The sequence below is a fragment of the Festucalex cinctus genome, chromosome 13 (genome assembly GCF_051991245.1).
Source record: "Festucalex cinctus isolate MCC-2025b chromosome 13, RoL_Fcin_1.0, whole genome shotgun sequence".
In the NCBI taxonomy this organism is placed as follows: domain Eukaryota; kingdom Metazoa; phylum Chordata; class Actinopteri; order Syngnathiformes; family Syngnathidae; genus Festucalex; species Festucalex cinctus.
Window position 1 is genome coordinate 17,902,966 of NC_135423.1, and position 22,672 is coordinate 17,925,637.

The window sequence follows — 22,672 nt, forward strand, 5'->3', positions numbered from 1 at the left end:
GTTAATTGCTACATACAGATATTAGCATCTGGCATATATTGAACATCTTCACAACATAACATTTTATTGTGGTTATTTACAAGTTTGACAACCATTGTGTTGTAGCTAACATACTGTACATAAAAACAACAACATTTGAGTGTTCCTTTACATGCAGAAGAAAAAGGCAAATAGAAAGGAGAAAGAGCAACACTTTTTTTTCAAGGAAAAAACACCTAAGTGTAAATTATATGATAAAACAGGATAAATGATTATGATTATTATTATTTTAGACAGTGTATACCTGGATGCTCTATATGTAAAGTATTCACACTTTATTGTGCCTTATGTGCCATTTTTATCTGCCTTGACGTGCCTCCACTGGGGCGTGCACCTGCCTCAGTGCTACACTGTTGCCGATGCTGAGGGGGAGAGATGTTCAACAGAAGTGAAATACAGGCGAGGGAAGAACACTGCTGCTTTGAAGGCGCCTTCTCAAAGGCAAAATGACTTTTTGAACGTCGTACAGTTTGCAAGATGAAAGCAAAGCGCGAGTCGAATGGTTTGGTGTACGTTTTAAGAATTAGAAATCGCGCACACACAGGCACATGTGCGCAGAGTGACGGCACATCTATCAGCAGTGGTGAACGATCGTATTGTGCCAAAGGCTGCTGCCCTTGTAATCTAACTGAACCAAGCCTATTAAAATGCTATTGAGCTCCTTTTAATCAAACACAAATCTCCTCTAATTTATCAAGCAGGCTTTTTCAATTGTGTTGAAAATGACTCATTTTAGCCTTGAAATGTTCAAATGAGCAGCACAATGAAATGTGGGAAGGAAGAACTTAACTTATGAAATTGCATTACAATTAGTAAGCTCAGAGGCAGAGGGGGATTTACTAAAGCACAATAATCATTTCTATAGGCAGTATCGTTACGTTAAGTTACAAACTTAATTGGTTCCGCGCGCCTGTTTGTAAGTTGAAACGCTAATAAATCAAGTTGTTTGCCATTGAAATGTGTGGCAATTAATCCGTTCCAACTCTAAAACTAAGTTCAACTTATCATTTTTTTTTAAATTATTACTATTTATTAAGAAAAAAAAGTAAAGTAGGATGGCATTTAAAAGATTGTGCATTATGCAATGGTGGTCGTGATGGTTATGCAGCAGGAGAACGAACACAACATCGATTGATAGGTGTTTGTCTATGCCAAGATTATTCATATAACAAAAATAATATGTAAATAGAGGTATTGTTTTCCAATGGAAATCTTGTGCGTAATTGTTTGAATTGTTCGTATAAAAGGATGCTCATATCTTGTGGTTACACTTTAATGTAAATATAATATATTCCTGCTTTATTTGCTATATAATTTACTCAAAACATCATGATTGGTATCAATGTATATACGGCATGCAAAATAAATACAAATTAATTAAATAATTTAAATAAGACCCCAAGTCTTCATTTGTATTTTGGATACATTCTATCTTTCAACCTTTGTGGGACAAGTCAGAGGAAGATTTTTTTTTATTTTATTTTTTTTCCAGCATGACTATGTACACAGAACACTGTGATCTGGAAGAACTTGACATTTGGGATTAACTAGAACAGGTTTAGCATCACCTCTGACCTTTCAAATATTGTTCTGGATGAAAATCTCACCGGCACACGGCGACATCTTGTAGAGTGGCTTGCCAGAGATTGAAAGTTATAGCTGCAAAAGGGGGCCAACGATATTTAATTCCATTTTATTTCCCACAGAAAGTGTCCAATACTTCTCGCATACACATACTGCCTTCAATTTTTCATTCTTCGTTGGCTTAAATCTAACAAATAAAAATTTGGACAATTATAAAACGTTGTGATCATTGTCTACTGCAAAGGCACACACTGTTTTCTTATCTTAGTTTTGATATTACATTAGACTTTAATCAGCTTTAATAAAACAATCACATGAATATATTGCCCCATTGTGTCAGAATGCACCAAAATGTTCATCCTCCAATGACATTAGTAGAAACATTAGCAGGTCCCCAGGCACTCATTCCAGTGACTCAACATGAATCATAAAATTAATGAACACCAGACGTGTGCCCTCTAATAGATCAACACTGCAATCTAAGATGCTCACTGACTGGGAATATCACCCAAATGAGATCTTGACAGCATATTGTACTCATTCACAGTTTTATCTCATTTGCTGTTTACTTCAAATTAACATTCTTCACCGGCTTCACATCAAATTAAGCTCTTTTATTTGAACGTTTTAGCAATCTTAAAGGAACAAGATGATCCTGATACAAGTTACATCCAATATGTACAAAAAGCACAGTAGAACACAGACTATAGTTTCACATGCTATAAGATTTATGGAAGTTAGCATGAGATGAAATGCCACATCACTAAAACACTAAATAATTAATACTGCATTTCCATGACTATACTATCAATTACCTGACGATCCCGTGAGATCGGCGTCATTTTAAATCACACTCTCTCAACTGAATCATTTAATGTTTTTATTTTCTTTATTTTCCTCTTGACTCTTTTTTTAAATTGCCCTCAAGTTCATCACATTACAAGGTTAAGTGGTTAAAATGTGATCAACCCACTCCCGTGGCGCTAATATGATGAAAGCAACTCACGCACACATGCATGCACATGCACACGCACACACAAACACATGCACTGTTGGGAACATTTTCATCTCAAAGTCTCCTTAAAGTATTTATTTATTTATTTATTCATTCAGTTTTTATCTGTATGTGAGGGACTATGAATGTTTGTGTGTGCGCGTTTGCTGCTTGAGGACAATATCATGCTTGGTTGTGTTGTACCAGTGCAAGGAATGAGTGTCAAAATGTGGAAATGGGAGCAAATAAAAGCGAAAAAGAGCATGTGAATCTAAAGAAGAAACAGTGATGTGTTGGTTGTTTAAATTTGGATCACAGTGACCAGTTCTGATTCTAGTTGTTGTTGACTGTAGATTTACATGCATTAGTGCAAGGGGGAACAATCTTCTAACTCAACTACGTCCACCACAAAAACTGGTCCATAATATACAAAAATGTCTGCCTCAAAACTATAAATAATAATAAAAAGAAGAACCATCTACATTTGTTGCAGACACACAAGTCGATGCATGGGACATAGTGTAATGGCGGCCATTAAGGAATACTGAGACCAAGACAAAAGATGCTGAGGGTTTGGGGTCATTTTAAAGTGACGTTAAAGTCAACCTTAAACATTTCTTGACAATATGCTATATGTGACATCACTAGTCTAAACATGCCATTCTGATTAATATTACATTTTTGGAATATGAGTTATGAAGCAAAATCCAGACGTTTTCATCCATCTAAGGAGGCGGCCATTTTGCCATTTGCTGTTGACTGATGACATCACAAATTGCTTAAGGCTCAGGCAACAACCAATCAGAGCTCACCTGTTTTCTGAAGATGTGCTGTGATTGGTTGTTACCTGAAACCTGAGCAACATTGATGTCATCTTCAGTTGACAGCAAGTGGCAAAATGGCCGACAACTGAGATGGATAAAAACGGCTGGATTTTGCTGCTTAACTTATATTCCACGAATGCACTATTAACCAGAATATAATATTTAGACTAGTGGAGGTGCATAGGACATATTATTGTAAAAAAAAAAAAAAAAAAAAAAAATGGGTGGTTGACTTCCACTTTAAATTAAAAATGCAATGGAAATGGATGGAAGTAAAGTGTGTTGTAATTCAAAGCAGAGCTGGCGTGAACAAAACCTTGAGATATTTGAATATTGGCGAGTCTGCAGTGATGTGGACTGTATCTGTCCGTTGTGGTGAAGAAGTTGGGCCAAAAGACAACTGTCTCGATTTACTGGTTGATCAACATACTTTCCCCTCATTAGCTAATGTAATGTACCTAACGTCCTGTATGTTTTTTTTTTTAGTGTAGTCAATTTGCAAATGACGCTGTGTATGCGTGTCCCTGTCTCATGCCCTTCACCAAATGCAGCACACAGTGGTACTTTTTAAGCACCCTGGTATTGAACAACCTAAAGCCTCGTCACAGTACGTACCATCTCTTCTCGTGCCTGATTTAACTCGTCTTGCTGCACATTGAAGTTCAGCTAACTGCGCAGTTTGCTCCCTGCAGACAAAGTCCACTCTACTTTTATAAACACATTGCTAAGCAGTGTTTAAGACAAGTGACGTGATTATTTTTTGGTTATTGTATCTTTATTTGGAACTTTTCCATCTCAGGAATAGCATATGGGAAATTTGGGAATATGGGAAATTTGTACGAAAAAGCATTAGTAAGACATTAAGAAGATAATACACATTATTAAGAACAAAAGCATGCATCTGTAATGAGTACATATTTCAATGATGCAGGCTCTAATATACAACTGTGGTGTGATCTATCTGCAGTTACATTAGCAGAACATTGGATTCAGCAAGATTCAGATGCACTTCAGGGCTGCGCAGATCGATCCAAGTATCGATAGAACCGATACTAAAGTGAGTATCGGTATTGTATCGACACCAAAGCGCTAGTATCGATCCTTCACATTTATTTATTCATTTTGGTTTCTCATGGGTTCCTTGTGCAATCCTTTTGTAGTGCATGCACCGTCTGCCAATGACAGCGGTAGGCAGCACTTGAGGCAACAATTGACATTTTACATTAAGAGTTATGTTATGCATCGTTTGAGCTTTTCCAACTACTAGTTGAGCTAGATATTAGTGTAGCACAACATGGAAATATCATATTATGTGTCTAAACTAGAGGAACTTGGGTGGCTGACGTTACTTTGAGCGCAGAAGACCGAGGATACATTATCGCATGTTTAAGAACTCAATAAGAAATTTTAATTTATTAAAAAACAACAACAATGTTATTTAATGGGACAACTTATTTAAAATGCTATAATATTTTATAAACCAAAAAGTATTTGGTATCGGTATCAGTTTTGGCAATACTGGCAACATTCACTTGGTATCGATTGATATCAAAATCACAAATATCGCACAGCACTAATGTACACTTGAAAGACTTAGACTTAGACTTGACTTTATTGATCAGATTCTAAGCTGAGCAAGCCTGATTCCATGAGGTTTTTTTTCCCCTGAAAAAAGGAAAGAAAAAAAAAATCTGATTTGAAAGATCTACCTTGAACCTGGTTACGTCAATCCAGCCTGAATCATCATAGATTGAAAGATGAAGGGCTGTATCAATCCAAACAGAGCTGAGCACATGGAGAATTTGACAACACGGAAAGGAAAGGAGGGAGCAACAAAACGAGTGACAACAAATGATCCAAACGGCTATGAAGTACAAAAAAGTCGGAGGGTTAGAGCTTTGTAGGAGCAAATGGTTGAGGCTGATAAAGCATAAAAGGTTCCCGAGCCGTGCCAATTAGACAGTTAAGACTTTCTGTTTGAGTCAGTTTGCTCGATGGGGCAAACAGCTGGACATTCAAAGTCCGGCCATTCAAACAATCAGTTCAGCGTTACAAAACGCTAGACTGTCGCATAATGAATAACCAACGGCCGAAGCGTTAAATCAGCCCGTGAGCCGCCCGTTGCAACAGCCAGAGGGCCGAGCCAAACGGTCACAGCCTATTTCAGTCTGTCAGATGGATAATCAGTCCATTCATTCCTCAATTAGTCAAATTACAGCGCATAATCATGCACTCACTGATGTATTGGCCAAGTGAGTCAGCATGATTGTCTCTGAGCTATCTAGACATAAAAAGAGCAAAACACTTCAACATTTAGCTCCTCGGTCATTGTGCCGCTTGGTCAAGTCAACTGTTTCTTTACCAGAGGGCCAAGTATATACATAATGGTTTTCACTGAGAAAGCAACCTGTTATGAATAATGATGATGTTGCTCTGGGACTAATGCTGGCTCATGAATGCACTTATTGTAGTATAATAATTTAGTAGTATAACAGTCAAAAGTTGAAAAATCCCAACAAATTAGAGACCAGCTAGCATGCTATTGGATAGCCTTTGAGATCCCAGTTTCATTCATTTTCAGTTGATTTTCCAAACCATTTATCCACATGAGGATTCTTTCTTATAAATCCTTATGTGAATGTGTTTTTTCAATACAATAAAGTGCAAAATATTATTGCAGCAATCCAGCTGTTGTTTGTTGTACAATAAAGCAGAATTACATAGTTTAATCTAATGTTATCAAATATTAAATTTTTAACACGCAAAACCCCAAACACAGCATTTTTATGAGCCATTAAAACCAAAGGCAGGAAACAGCATTAATAAGACATTGCAATGTATTTGGAATACAAACAACTGCATGCTAAGCTAAACACTATGGGAAACGCCACACAACTTAACAATTGATCACTATTACAGTGCATTTTGCCCTTCCTAGTAATGTTTGTGATTTTTATTGCATGGTGGTTGAAAGGCATGCTTGAATCATCTACGTGGAAGGTGCGGAAACGGGCCCATATGGCAATTAATTTCTCAGGTGTGTATATTAAGTGTCAGTATTGAAGTGATGGTACTAAATAACAGCTAAAGAAGGCTTTGACATAATATCAGGTGAAAAATTAAGCTGAAGGACTTTGTTTAGATAAATTCAAAATGATTTATTTATAATTAAATTCAGTAGGCAAGGAAGGAATTTTGGCCTTGGTTTCATGGCTCTCGCAGGAAGTGAAATACATTGGAGGCCCTGCAGGTATGACAAAGTAGATTTACAAAAATGATGGAGCTCAGGGATGGAGATGAAGGACGAGTCGTGCTGAAACGTAAGGCCTCTGTCAAGTTAACAAATGAAGGGCCTTTATGCGTTTCTACTTTGTCAATTACAGTCACAATTTCATCCGAGAGAGGAGAGATTCGCTATTAGTCATAGGTTACACTGGGAATTTTATTTCATAGCCCCTCCAGGTTCAGTGTTTCTCAACACAGGTGATTCCAATGACAGCTCATCAGCAAGCTCTGGAGCAGCTTGATAACGATCCTCACCTGTGTTGGACTCGGGAGACATAGAAAACAGGTGGGCTAGTGTGCCCCGAGGACCAGGGTTGAGAAACACTGATTGAAAACATCCATCAGTTCATTTTCTATAACGCTTATCGGCATGAAGGTCGCAAGTCAGCTGATTTTGGCCTCATACATGCTGGATGGGGAGGAAATGCAAACTCCACTTAGGAGCGCTGGAGCTGAAATTTGAACCTAGTACTGTGCTAACAAATACTCCACCACTCTGCCCTCATTTAAAAACAATTTACTGTTATTGTTCTATTCAAGTAAGGAAGGCGTCTGTTAGCTACCATGCAGCAGACTCTGTCATAAATCAGTATACTAAACTAATACGAGCCTGGATAAAATGCTCAATAAAGGCAACCGTTCTCTAGTTAGTCGTAATAAGGTTGATGAGTTTGTATTTTCATGGTGAATGAAGTGTGTATGTGGGCTTACACCTCTATGCACCATGACACACTTCACACAAACACAAAAATGAAGTGAGAAATGAGAAATACACACGTGAAGTTCAATTTTACATCACTACCTTATTTGTTGGCAGTGACACTTTGCTGAATTAGATGGCCAAAAGCCAAATAATGCAGGCAAATGGAACCTAACATCTAAACATACAGTACTACATAGGGATTTTTATATAAGTTTGGAATTGCTGACAACATGTAGTCTTGATAAGATCCTGATGAAAGAGTGTTTTTAATTTGGCCATATATTAGTCTTCATTGTTTTTTTTCTATGGCATCGTCAAGGTATGGATTCTCACCAAAAGTACATTTGTACCGTGCAAAAGTCTTCATTTCTTTTGCTGGTTGACATAATGTCTGTATATTTAGAATGCCATTAAGTAGAGTCCACGCTTCCACCAATGATACTCTGTTACCAAAAAGTGAATAAAGCAACATTCATCAAGACTCATGATTGCATTCACTTGTCAATCTCTTCGTTAGCCAGCAGACTGCTTTCTGACCAAAACAAAACAACTAAAAAGCCCATATTTATATAGTCATAAATGAATAGATATATAGAATATTGTGGATGCGGATGGATAGGAAGTTGCTCAAAAATCAATGGCTACACACATGCCAATAAAAAAAAAAGAAAAAAAAAAGAAAAAAAGAAATGCACAACATTTGAATACAGAGCATTATAGACGCTCAATCTATCAGTCTTTGTGTCTTTCTCCATAGGCTGGGACTCAGTTGAGTTGCAGTGAGTTGCTGTTTCTTCAGTGTCGCATCAGAGGCTTCTTCTTCATCAGAGGCTGCAAAGAGGAGGAGGTGGCTGAGCTAACGTTAGCCAAGGTCTGTTGAGGTATCCATCCACAGAGAGGTATGAAGGAGGCGTGAGCAGGGAAACAGTGGAGTCAAAGGAGAGGAAGAGGGCAGACATGTTTGGGGAGAAAATGGGAAGACACATCGAAAAGACGTGTACAGTAATGCACTGACAATACTGCAAACCTTTTCTCAACATATTTTAAAAGACAAGCCAAATGATATCAGGCACACTCATCTTGAAATCAATTCAAGAACTGTATGTTTTCGATCCTAAATAAGGTCACCAAAATACTGTATTTAGGGTTGCCAACTTTGTCATCCCGAAATAAGGGACATGTGCACGGCACGGTGCCAAGGTGGTGTGAGCATGATGTGTGAAATCATTGTATATTCTGATTAGATTCGAAATGCACAAAGTTTGTACATTCCCTTTAATCCTTACTGCAGGCCATCATTATGTAACCTCATAGAAAACCTCAAAGAAAGCACAATTTGTCGCTTTCCTTTAAAAAAAAAAAAAAAAAGTGCAAAAAAAAAAAATGAAACGCAAAAGAGGAGCGCGACTCACCAAATTTACTTTTTCCATGCAGACTTTTCTTTCTTTTCTTTATTACAGGTTTATCCATTCTCTCTTCCTAACCGACCGGAGAACACTACACATTATTATTATAATTATTATTATTATTTTCACTTACACAGTATAAGCCGCGACAACAAATGCACGTGACGATGCCTGATGCCTGTGATTGGCCGACAGGTGTCGTGCTTCGTGACATTGCCGTTTTAGCTGATCTAGGACCTGGAGAGTGCGGTTTGCTGTGTTAAGTGCTGATTACAAAACTTGCCAGCAAGCTAAATTCTATCAGTATTTATTCATAAATAGTACGCAAATACATCTTGTATTTCTCCCGCTGATACGTTCTCAGCCGACGTATTAAAGAGATAGTTCGGATTTTTTGACATGAATCTCTATTTCATCCTCACCTTCAGCGTGTGCGATCATCACTGACTTACCCCTGACAGCGTTTTGTGACACGAGTTCTGGTCCGGTGTTGGACGAGAGGAAAATAGTCCGGCAAGCTCGCTGGGGTTACGACACCGGACCAGAACTCGTGTCACAGAACGCTGTCAGGGGTAAGTCAGTGCTGATCGCACACACTGGAGGTGAGGATGAAATAGAGATTCATGTCAAAAAATCCGAACGATCCCTTTAAGATCACCGTTTAGAGTGTAGGTGACTTGAAGCTGTGACAAAACCAGGAAGTGCCTCTCTCTCTCTCTCTCTCTCTCTCTCTCTCTCTCTCTCTCTAGTTGCCTCTCTTACCTTGCAAGATCTCCACATAGCGTCACACCCAGCGACTCATTTTATTGGCTACGAGCAACTTCCTTGTCACTTGTCAACCTACGGGAGCAGCCGTGGTCCAAAAATGGCAACGATGCCGTTTACAGCATTTCGTGTAAACATTGAGAATTATTTTACGGGACTTTTGAGGTCACGTACGGGACATAACAATACACGGGCCGTCCCGGCTAATACGGAACAGTTGGCAAACCTAACTGTATTGGACATCTCTCATTATGATCCAGTACAATTAATTTCATGTTACTGTAACTACAATTACAATAATAAACATGGCTACGTTATTGCATCTGTAATCATGTCAATCAAAACGTTGAAAGCACTATTCCTGTAAAGGCAAAATATTTTTTTTTTTGTGTGTGTGTGTGTGTGTGTGTGTTATAATATTGACTTTATGACAGAATGACACTTTGGAGTTTCCTTCCGTTGCATCAGTTTGTCTGCCAAATTGAAGAGAACCCATTTAGAGGAAGAGGGGTGGCTACCCCAAATCGGACACAGATGGATGATGTCAAATCACTCACACAAACACATTCAGCCCTCCTTTTCTTGGATTGAAATTGAAACTGTGTCATGATTATTTAATTGGCAGTGGGCTGGCACGTGAAAGTCATTAGAAGCAACCAGACCGAGGTCACATCTGAATGGTGATCCGAGGTCGGTTTTAGATTTGCCTATTAATGAGACATTAGTATAATCAAGTGTCACTCCCTTGTGGCCACGCTCCGAGGGCTTGCTTAAACTTGTTCGGAGTTTTCTGAGGCGTGAATACAAATTTGCTGCAGGACACTCACTCTCGTCTCCCTCGATTAGGCTGGATTTACACTACATGGTTCAAGTGACACAATTGCAATGGTCTGTGGCAGCCTAAAGAAGAAAAATGAAAACAAGAAATTGGATATCCTCAGAATGAAATCAGGCCATTTACAAATTGTGGACAGAATTGCAAATATGTGCCTACCAATGTGACTGCAGTGTAAGCGGACAAATCAGATATAACTTGTCTCCTCAGACAAAACTTTTCAGTTGTTTTGCAGCTTCTGCCAGGAAAGCAGTAATTGTGCGATGACATTCAAATTTACTTCCATCTTTGTAACGAATTAGGAAAGGCAGTCAGCACATTTGTAGTTTTTTTGTGTGGCCGTGTTCCTACAATCCTCCTCAAAGTTGCTTGGTGCCAGTAAAAATGATACAGACCCCCTTAGGCCATGGCAAAGGTACAATTCAACTAGTTTTAAGACAATGTTGCATCAGAAGAGTTATGAAAATATGTTATTAAGGTTTTTTAAATTCCTTTGTGGTACTTTAAAGCAACCACCACTGTTTTCTTAAGATGGAGCCAGGGCCAGCAAATACAATGAAAACAGCAGAGGCCCCAGAATTGAACCCTGTGGAACACCATATGTGAGTTCTTAATGCACATATTCATCTGACCACTTTTTTTTTCTTCGACATTGTTAATACGAAGGTATTGACATAATAAAGAAATCACACGCTGTACAATCACAACAGCCACAAGTTGATTACTGAGCGCATCAAAATTGATCACCTGCAGCCATGATGGTCAAGCAGGGTGTATCGTCACAAATTATACGAGTCGACCCAAACACCTGAGACTGACTCACCGAACCCCTGCGTTCGATGGAACCCAAGTTATGAACCACTGCTGTAAACAACAATGATATATTCCAGTATATTAGAGGCATGAAGATCATTGTCGAAGGAAAATAATTGCAAACGGTGAAAGAGTAATGCTGAGTTTAGCCTCACCAAAACTGACCAGGAAGAAAAAATAGGCCAACAAAACAGATTACAACCTTTTTAATTATTATGCATCATTTGGATGAATGAATGAATGTGTGTCATTGTTTCTGTGCATTTATTATGCAAAAAAAAAAAAAAATGGACATGGCCCTAAATTAGATAAAAGGACCTGCAGTGTAAATCCAGCCATCTAAGCAGATATTTCATTGCTATTATAGTGTTGCGTATTTCATCTTATGTGGTGGAAATCTTCAATATGATCCAGATTTGAGTATTACAAATACAACAGCATGCCCACCACATAATTATGCAGAAAGAAAAGCAGTCAGTTGGAACATTACCATGATAGTCGTCACAATTACGGTCCGGTTCTCCATCGCTGAGCTGTCATTGGACAAGGAGTTTTCATTCTGGACCAAGACAAGTTTGTCGATGTCATTCCAGTAACCAATCTGACCCCGGCAAGTGAGGGAGAAGAGTGACAAAGAAGAAATCATTCAATTAGTCTGTTTTATAGCTCAACTCAACCGTAAAAAAACACAATTACAATAAAAACAAGGAACAAACACGAATAAAACTAATAAGAACAGATAGAAAAAGTAAAAGCCAACCAATAGAATGAGTCCAGCCACAAATTTCCCTCTGGAACTGATGATATTGAGTGTGAGCCAAGAACTTTCAATAAAACACACTACACTGTCGGAGGAACTGAAATGAGATGCTGTTTTATTTGTTTTCTTTATTGTTGGACTACGTGTTTCCTCCAGTAAGAAAATATTAGTAGTAAGCTCATTGTGATGAATGGATCCAGCTTGATGTTTTACGTCTTTGCAGACTTTTATGTACGGCAAGGTTAACTGCGCCGAGATGCTCCCAAATGTACACATCCGAGGAAGCTCTGATAACGTCGGCGGGAGGGTTTCTTCACCACGCGCCTGTCACAGATTTTGTTCTCTGCTTCTTGTGTTGAAGACTTTTACTGCATCTCTCCTATACTGCTTGCTTCAGTATGAGTCAACGTTTGTTTAGCGAGGAAGGAGGATATGTTCCTACATTGGTTGGCAGGTTAGCACACAGTATTAATCACAATAATACTATTTTTATAAACTTAGGAAAGGAGTTAAAGTTGAAGGTACTATCACAATGTCACTTGTATAATGTACTGCTTAATTTGATCTCGGTATGCAATTGAAGTACTCTGTAGTATTGTATGTAGGACTGTGTATAACTTTTCAGGGAAAATGGTAATTATGTTTGGAAGCAACATCTTTTTAGTTAAGGCAGAGCAGCCAAATGTCACGGCTCGTTTGTATTTTGTTTCGAAAATCTGAGCACCATCTTGTTGCCCCGTAACACTGATTGTTCCAGATATTTAAGAAAATCCTGGGTCAGATTGTTCAAACAGGTTGAAAATGAGCAAAATGGTTGGTAGATAAAAGCAATATGTGTCGTGTTGTTTGATTTATTTTTTAAAAACAATGTCATTAGACAGACAAAAACATAAAATTATGTGCAAATGCTGGCATTTTCCAACGATAAAATAATAATAAAAAATACATTTAAAAACAACTTTTTGAGCTTGAACAACAGTGCAAGCAGACACGTTAGAGCCCAAATTGTGGCATAACTCGCTTGGCGGTGCCTCCCAGGCTATCACGACCATAGGTGGCAGTTTCTTAAAGCGAAAGCACCAAGACGTCATCTTTCAATTGACTCTTTTCGGGTTCTCATGCCTGCTAGTCTTCAACCAGGGCCACATTTCCTGTATATAAGCACCGTGTCCGCAGAAATGCTCCCACACAGTCGGACAAGCAGAGCATGAAAATACGGTAAATCTAATGATTGAATGGGGCGGCGGGTAACGACTCTTGTGTTAGTGGCGTAAGAGTAACGTTTCTTCTTCACACATCTACTCAAGTCAAAGTAAAAAGTATTATGTGGTAAAACTACTCTTGGAAGTACTTTTTTTTTTTTTTTTTTTAAAGTTGCTCAAGTAAATATAACGGAGTAAATATAACTCATTACTACTCACCTCTGCATATTACCACAACAGTGTGCTGAATTGAAGCATATTACCACGACATACATATCAAGTGTCGATGGTCAATGTCAGCTAGTAGCTGCCTTTTTGTTTTTAATAACGTGGCAGGGGGGTCGAATCGTAAGTCAGATTTTTTTTTTTTCCCCATGCTGAACGACATGACGCATAAAGTAACCCAAAACGGCCAGTATAAGATAATACATTTTGACCTTTAAGTTGCCCATTTTGTGCCTGTCCTTGACTTTATGTTTTTCCTGAGATTGTTATTAAATGCCAAAGTTTATGACACCAGAGAGGCAAAACATGCACACCCAAGACACGGGCTTCGTTCCTCTGTTCCTTAAGTTTTTTTTTGTTGGCTCCCTTGTTTAGTGTGACCTTGTGTTTCCTGCTTGCCAGCTTTTGCATTTTGACTTGAGTTGGAGGTTGACAGCCTTTATTTCATTCCTCTCTCCTCCAACACCACATCATCTAACACTGTCAGGCTTTGTTTTCAGAGTAATATATCATTCTAAAATGATAACCGATAAAAAAGCCTACCTTGCGTGGGCCGTTGCTCTTCAGCTCAAACACATCCATGGTATAATTGATTCTCCGACCAAAGTGATCAAACTGGATATTGCCAGTCAGGCCCTGAATGCGCACCTGGATTTAGAGTCAAAACAGAGACTAGTCAAAACCAAAAGACAAATACTGGATTTGAATTGGTTCCCATATGTAAAGTTGTTCATGTTGTAAATGTATGCACCGTAATGATGGCTCATATAATGAATTCACAACATTGAACTAGCTAACTAACTGTATTAGCAAGCCAATTAAAGTAAACCGTCGCCTTTCAATCAAAGAAAAACCCAACTTCAATAAGCACCTGCTTGAGTGCTCGTTCCATATCTATTCCTTGATTCCACGGAGCGGCGGGATTGGCCAAACAGTCTCCAGCATTCCCCCGTCGACTTATGTCAATTTTTTGACGGCGAAGAGTGCGAAAGGCCTCAGCCATCACGAGCACACCATCATATGTTAAGGAGGAAGTATACTGAAGATTCAAGGAGAGAGACAAAAAAAAATACGTTAAGAAGTTAATGAAGTAGATTCACTTGCAATGAAATGAGACATTTGAATTAAAAAAGCAGCTGTTCAATATGATCTATTTGAAAAGTATTGATGATCTTGACAGGTCTCTTTTGACAAATTTATTAAAGTACCACACGCCCCAGCAGGGAACCTCATTGCACTCATACAGCTGCAGCACCACACGCCAGGCCTCAGGTGGGGGCACTCAAACACACAGCAGGCAGCCTTAGCTTCACAGCAGAAACAACTGCAGGCATGGCGATTGGAAAATAGCGAGAAGTGAGACGACAAAGTCAGTGGATGTGCTCTGCACCTTAACAGGTAGCTTTCTCCTTGCTGACATCTTGATTTGTATCCCTTCAAGAGTGCAGCAGGCGGCTGCGCAACCCAGTTATCGTCTTTTCATTCCTCAGTGTGAGACGGAAGAAGCCTTTGGGTGTGTGACTGCTGATATGACAAGTATGGAATCTTGAATCTACTTTTAGATGTAGCTAAATTTAGTCATAACATGTTTTCATATTTGTTCAATTATATCAAATATGTAACCTGGCAATAGCCAGATGGATATGCGCTTCACTCAAGTGGGACTTTGTGAACTCACAAATATTGCAAGAATCTTGAGAGAGCAAGGTTATCAAATATGGTTACATTCATTACATTTTTGGTTTTAATTTACAAATAAATACAGCTGGCCATAATGAGTGAAATAAGTGCATTGGTGCCCCCAAATTCTAAAAATTAACCTCTAATCTCATTTGGCAACCCAGCTATAAATAATCTGAACCAACCTGATCCAGGAAAACATGCAATGGATGGAAAAAGCATTCACAGCACTTGACTTTATCTTTTGTTACATCATAGAGTTATTCCAAAGTAAACAACCAAGACATATTATGCACACACATTATGTTAGTATGGGTTGTGTCAAAATCCTGATTGATGAATGACATGTAAAACTCAAGCTGCGGGATGAGTTTGGGCTATACTGGACTATACTCGTGTTTTTCAGAGTTAGAGACAGTTAACAAATAAAACCACATTATCACTTTTGGGGCGTTGCATGTTACTCAGTCCATTTACACTTCATGCTGAAGTCAGCGAAAAGAGCGAAGGTGCTTCATCAGCTATCTTTTTTTTTTTTTGTAAGAATTGTGACTACAACTTCTGTCACTGATTCCTTCTCCACTATGCCATGCTCACCTTCAACCTATCCTGAAAGTACTATAAAGGATTTCATAATTTGACAGAAACTACCAGGAGGTGTAACTCTTTCAGGCACAAATATGCAGCTGTCTAAACAGGCTGATGAATTTTTTATTTTTTTCCTGAGTAATAAAATGTGTTTTTCAATAATAAAACATCTGCGATTGGCTGTCGACCAGTTCAGGGTGTACCCCGCCTACTGCCCACAGCCAGCTGAGATAGGCTCCAGCACCCCCCGCGACCCTTGTGAGGAGCAAGCGGTTCAGAAAATGGATGGATGGAATAATAAAACACATCCAAGGTTGGTACATGATATTGTTGAAACCAGACAAACAAAAACAAAACTGCCATAATTGCAGTACTTTATTTTGTTACTATTGGCTCGTGCTAACCTGGCAAAAGCCAGATTGATAATGAGAACCACTCAAAGGAGTTCTCCACAATTTCAATCTGGGACTCTTCCAATGTGATCATGTCGGGAAAAGCGTGACATTTAATACAATACTTCAAATTGATCGGGGAATGCGGCAACTTGTGCACACTTACCAAACTTTTGTTTTACCCAATCATGGCAATTGATGAAAATTTCGTCGTAGTTGTAGGCAAAATAAGAATAAAATAGCACCGACATCTTTACCATCTAAAAATGCACAAAGAGCCACTCGGTGTTCTTCATTCAACAAGGAAACTGTAATTCTGCGAGAACAGAATTAATTGCAGCCGCTGATTCCTTATCATGATGAATTCCTATTATGTTAGCTTTCTGTTCAGATATTGATCGTATGGACCTATTGGGAGCTGCACACGCCTCTCACCACCACACTTTCTCAATTTTAACTGTGCAAACAAGTTACCGCGTAGCTGTAGATGAGTCTAGTTTTAATCAGCTCTTCTTACTACAGTCTTGCTACAGCTAATCAATGGATTGTTGCTTATATTAGTGTTGTTCCGATACCGTTTTTTGGCTCCCGATACCGATACCGATACCCAGCTTTGCAGTATCGGCCGATACCGATACTTAAGGTTTTTGTTTTTTTCCTCAACATGAAAAAGCTGTCCTGTCATTGATTCAGAGCATTCAAGGGCCAATAAGATCTTAGATCGGCATGCAGTGAACATGTCACATATCAGTGAATGTTGTACACGAGCAAGACACAAGATTCTGCATCCAAAATCCTATATTAGCGTTGGAATGAATGGTATCGGCATGTTACTTGTGAGTAGTCACCAATACCGATACCACTGTTTTTATGCAGTATCGGCACCTCTGCCAATACCAGTATCGGTATCGGAACAACACTAGCTTATATGGAGGGTAAGCTGTGGAGAAAAAAAAACCTGATGTACTATATAAAAACTGACTGCAATTTTGGAATCAGGATTTCAATTTTCGTTTTAATCAGCATAAAAACCCAACTCACCGGAATTATTTTTTCAGGTTGTATCCCATGGGTAATCAGGAGCATCAAAAGTGAAGCATAATGAAGTTGGCTAAAATATTTATAACAAGAGTAGTCATACTTGATCAAAAGCTATGAACTTCATGTTCGTATTTTTTGAAAAGCCTAGCGTATGCTTTGCATGCCATTTGAATGACACCAAATCATTTCTGAATGCTGTCTGCCTTGTGAAAAAGCAGTGACAGGGTTAACTTTACTTTGTAGTAACACAAAGCTCATCCATTGATCTGTCATTTCAAATGATATGAGAAATTGAAATGAAAAATAAGGTTTATACATCCATCCATCTTCTATACCGTTTAAGGACAAGAAGTCATTAAATCAGCTGTAACGCAGGCTGTGGCAAAGTAAAAAAAAAGAAAAAAAGAAAAAAAAAAGAAAGACAGGTATTGATCAAGACATCCCATTGTCTCTAAATAAGCAAGCACTGGTGTCATGCAAAGCAAATATATGTGAAAATAATGTGAAAGACATTTGTTTAAAAAAATAAATAAAATACTTGCGCTGGCATGTGCTATATTAAAATTATTCTACCTGACATCAATATATTACTTTACCAGGTCACTGATAATTTTTATTACATTTTAGGAAAATCTCAAGGCACATCGGAATTCATTTTGGGGCACACCGGCACAGAATTACCGGGTAAAGACATTTTGATTGATGGCTGAAAGCAGTTAGCTCAAAATCTACTTCCTATGTAAAAGAGGCAATTTCCATTATAGGGCATTTCACAGAGAGCAATATTAAACTAAAATACTGCTTGACTGGCCCAAGGCTAAATGAGTGCAGGGACTCATTTCACATAATCCTCCACAGCTGAGACCTATAACCTCTCCACAGTCACTCCCTGTCTTAACATCTGTAAGTACCTGGACCAAAATAACTTTTAATCAACACATTCAAATCAGATAAAGACTACACTCTGTTTGGAGTCCAAACCTTGAAAGTCATCTGTAGAGTTTCCTGATGGACCCCTTCCACTGAGCAGACGCAAGGTTGGTTCAACTTATGCACCTCCAAATGCCAATTTGGCTTCACAACATCATGATTTTAAAATTATTTTTAGATCTGACATAGACAATTTAATTAGTTTGATTTTGTACATACTGACCTGGTGTTGTGAGTGTGAGCGAAGACATATTTAATAGGCTAGTAGAAAAATAATAAAATGCTTTCAAAGGTAATTTTACAACAAATGGCCATAAACAGGCGGCGCGGTGAATGACTGGTTAGCACGTCCGCCTCCCAGTGCTGAGGATTCAGGTTTGAGTCCAGGCTCCGGCCTTCCTGGGTGGAGTTTGCATGTTCTCCCCGTGCCCGTGTGGGTCTTCTCCGGGTACTCCGGTCTCCTCCCACATTCCAAAGACATGCATGGCAGGTTAATTGAACACTCCGAATTGTCCCTAGGTGTGCTTGTGAGTGTGGATGGTTGTTCGTCTCTGTGTGCCCTGCGATTGGCTGGCAACCAGTCCAGGGTGTCCCCCGCCTACTGCCCAGAGCCAGCCATCTTCATGGTGGCACTTATTAGACAGAATACCATCAGTTGTGTTTATTTTGTGAATCTGTTCACATATTGACTGTGTCTAGTCATCATAAGCATGCATAACGATGGCTTCATTAAGATACTAAATGTTGTGTAAGCTGTAGATGAAAATTAATGCGGCTAATAAGGATTCATCCGCTGAAAGCGAGATTGCTGATGACCCAATTAACGCTAGTGTTTGGGTGAACAATGAGATGCCAATAATAAAGAATATCATCATCAATATGGACTAAGTCAAATATACGGTGGCATCTCATTAGAGCCATTGCATTGTGTGTCCAAGAGTGTGTTTATTTTCAGAATCTTTTTTATGCCAACCAGATTGAGACACATATCTCCATTACTTGGGATTTGCACATTTATAAGTGGCCATATTTCAAGTTAATTAGGAAATAAAAACTAGACCTGGCTATAGTTCAATTCATAGATTAATGGAAATGGGGAAAGGAAGAGGACACTTATTGAAAAGAAAAATAAAAGAAGGGAGGTAGACAGTAAACAGATGATGTAAAATATAGAGAGATGAGTTAGATGTATACTGTATATTGTTACATATAATGGATCTGATTGCAATTGTATGGAACTCTCAAGACAAAAGAGGAGAGAAAGCTGGGATTGGGTGAAAATAAGTGAAAATAATAAAGCAGGGAGAGAAAATCTGCAGCAAAACCTCAGTGTTGACACTGATCCCTTTGTTGGATCAACCACTACTTCACTCTTATAGCTACAATGCTTGGATAAGAACACTAACACAGAGAATGTGTGTGAGTGGATAACCTCTCAAGGAATCGGGTTATGATTAAAAAACAAGATCACACAATGTGGGTGTTCATACAACGAAAGCATAGGGACATATGTTTCTACCAATTGAGCAATCAATCAAGGGTTGTATATGAATCATAAGTTCCCATTGAGTCCCCATTCATCATCTTATAAAGACATGTTGGACAATTGTAAGCTTCCAACCTCCCTCTGGTCACACATAAGCCACACAAATGTTAAGGATGAATGGACACAAATTCAACACAGTCTTGTACAAAGACTTTCCAGATGAGTGGGCACTGCAAAACGGGGAACTGAACTTTTTCTTCCTGCAGGTGCACCAATACTCAGCCATAAAAAGGATGTTTTTAGTTACAACCAATAATTATCTAGATCAGGGGTGGATCAGAAGGACGCAAGGGCCACATAATTTTATGAAGAGATATTGTGTTTAGAAATAGAAAATTGCACAAATAATTTATTTTTGCTTTTGCATATTTAGAAAAATGCTACAGTATAAGCCAATTTATTTGTAATATGGCAGTAGGTTTGTTATAGTTTTGGAATTTTTCATTTTAGATTTTATTTAGTTTTGAGTTTTTTTTTCTTTTTAAATTTAGTTAGTTTTAATTCGTTTTCAGGGTGGTTCTATTAGTTTTTTATTACTTTTAGTTCTTTAATAAATGCTTAGTTTTAGTTTAGTTAGTTTCAGTATTAGTTCTAGTTTTTGGCTTTTTTTTATTGTGTATTACTTATGCGCAATCTTTTTTATTTTGCTTGTTTTATTTGTAAACATAAATTGTAGTTTCAGTTATTTTTCTTTTTTAAAAAAAAGCATCTTCGTTTTTATTTTATTTTGTTAACATTTTTTTTTTCCGTTAGTTAACTAAAATAAACTTTAATAGCACCTGTTTTTTTCGACACCCTCCCTTCTTACTTTGACCATCTCCAAACATTTTTGTTCTTATTTTATTTTAATTATGCCATCTAGCACAGTCAAATGACATTTTTTGCATATGTCTCGGGCCACTAAAAAGTGGACGTCGGGCCGCAAATGGCTCCCGGGCCGTAGTTTGGATACCACTGATCTAGATGGTAATATTTTTTTTTTACGTTTTAAGTCATTGTTTTTGGTAAAAGCTTGCCAATATTTTTTTTTGTGAATACCAATTTCTTAGCAAGCTCATACTGGTACAGTCGTGAGATATCTTACCTTGGGTGGGCTCTCTGAGCCAGGATATTCCCTCTGATCTAATTTGTTCCAACGCTGCATCAGTTTAATGACGATAGGCTTGCTGAAGTCCACCAGCTGGAAACCAGTCACATTGGCCCCACCGTGCATGAACCTTTCCAGAGAAATGTCTTTAAACCCCTGGAATGAAAGACAATGACAAAAAGAATGGTTATGATCCACTTCCTATTATGAGCATATGAGATCTTGCGCCAGCTAATCGTACTTATCGTACTCGCACAGATTATCGACACTATTTATCCCTAATTAATATGGTTTCGCTTCTGCTGCTTGATAAGATTTCACACAGAGCAGCCCTCTGTAGTAGAGTGGACATAAAGTGATTCATTTAGAAACCAGGTAGAAACACGTGAGCCTGTTCCTGGACTGATGAAAAGTAATTGCTAAAAGCGTGGAGAGCAGTTTCCTGCTTGACCTCGTCTTCCAGCCCTCTTCTTCACGGCTCCGGTGGGAGCGACTGAGAGATTAAAGCTAAATTGACTCTTCTTAGTCTACAATCTGTAACTTGTTGAGTCAGTTGACAAAATGCAGCATATTTTCAATCAATATTGACATTGGAAGAATGTGATAACAATGCAACTCAGGCATATGATCTGTAAAATGCAAAACAAATGTATGAGGCCACCAAGTAGCTCAAGATGTCTTACCAGGTTTGCTACGATGTAGTGGTAGCCTTTTATGTGTTTCCCCACACTGACTGCCTGAAGAAAGATGAAACACATTCAAATTATAAAATGCTAGGTTAGAAATAACATTTTTGTGTTGAAAAGTGGATTGACTACAATGTAGTCTGCATGCCAGCACCGTGGTTGACATTTGGTTAAAAACTAAACTGCAATTCCACATAATGTAATTAACATACTGTTTTAGCTGGACGCTCATGCTTTGAAACAGATAATTCAGCCGAGGGAAGCAACAGAGATTTTGGCCAAGCATCAAAGCTGCAGGAAGCTACTTATTATCTTGATTAGTTGGCCATTGTCGTAATTTGGTTCTACTTCTACATGGCAGTTGGCTGTTTGTGTGATATATTACAGCCATCCATCCATTTTCTTGATCGCTTATTCCTCACAAAGGGGCGCGGGGGGTGCTGGAGCCTATCTCAGCTGGCTTTGGGCAGTAGGCGGGGTACACCCTGGACTGGTTGTCAGCCAATAGCTGGGCACACAGGTGATATATTACATACATATGTCTATAGCACAGGAGGAAACCTGATACTGTGCTCAAAATTATGCATGTTATGTCATTATAATAATTAGTGTTGTTCCAATACCATTTTTGGCCTCCGATTCCGATACCCAGCTTTGCAGTATTGGCCGATACCAATACCTAAGTTTTTTTTTTTTCGTCTCAACATGAAAAAGCTGTCCTGCAATTGGTTAAGAGCATTCAAGGACCAATAGGATATCTTAGATATGCCATGCAGGGAACATTTCACATATCAGTGAATGTCGTGCACGAGCAAGATGCTGCATCCAAAGTCCTATATTAGTGTTGGAATTAATGGTATCGGCACGTTACCTGTTAGTACTCACTGATACTGATACCACTGTTTTAATGCAGTATCGTGGCCTCTGCCGATACCAGTATCGGTATCGAAACAACATTAATTATAATGCATTGATACCATGACAGGGTCAATTCATTTGTATTAAGAAATAGTTATTTCCACCAACCTCTCAACCTCTCATCATCATCCACACACACAGACACAGAGTGCAGCTGGCAGGACCTGACGAACAGAGAAGTGTGTCTCCGAGCAGGGACGCCAGCCAACACAGACACCGTAGAGCCCATTGTGACACGAGTTTGTGTCTGTTGTAAACACTAATGTGTGTTTGTGTGTATCTCCGTCTGTCTGTTCACTCACCACAGAGTCCAATTAAAAAGCAGTCTGTCTGTGTATAGTGTGCGTGTGTGTAGTTCAATGGGTGTGC

The 22,672-nt window shown here is 38.6% G+C and overlaps 1 protein-coding gene and 1 long non-coding RNA gene across 10 annotated transcripts in view; one reads left to right on the forward strand and one right to left on the reverse strand.

Annotated features, from left to right (window-relative positions):
• Positions 1 to 8,265, forward strand: part of LOC144033753 (uncharacterized) — a 55,515-nt gene extending 47,250 nt beyond the window's left edge. Inside the window, exon 4 of the long non-coding RNA XR_013288059.1 lies at positions 8,187 to 8,265. This is a non-coding gene — a long non-coding RNA (uncharacterized LOC144033753). The remainder of the gene's footprint in view (positions 1 to 8,186) is intronic.
• gria4a (glutamate receptor, ionotropic, AMPA 4a) overlaps positions 1 to 22,672 on the reverse strand; it is a 124,518-nt gene that overhangs the window by 41,470 nt on the left and 60,376 nt on the right. For 7 of the 9 annotated variants that reach the window (XR_013288056.1, XM_077542059.1, XM_077542058.1 and 4 more), the window contains exons 6-10: positions 21,383 to 21,436; positions 20,697 to 20,855; positions 14,307 to 14,474; positions 13,979 to 14,083; positions 11,739 to 11,849 (exon numbers count right to left, since the gene is read on the reverse strand). Coding sequence is in view for 8 of the 9 variants with exons in the window: in XM_077542059.1 (XP_077398185.1) it covers positions 11,739 to 11,849; positions 13,979 to 14,083; positions 14,307 to 14,474; positions 20,697 to 20,855; positions 21,383 to 21,436 (597 nt within the window). In the remaining variant the exon portion in view is untranslated. Of the gene's footprint in view, positions 1 to 3,631; positions 8,303 to 11,738; positions 11,850 to 13,978; positions 14,084 to 14,306; positions 14,475 to 20,696; positions 20,856 to 21,382; positions 21,437 to 22,672 lie in introns of those variants that run through there. The other 2 variants (XM_077542066.1, XM_077542064.1) reach the window with 2 other exon arrangements.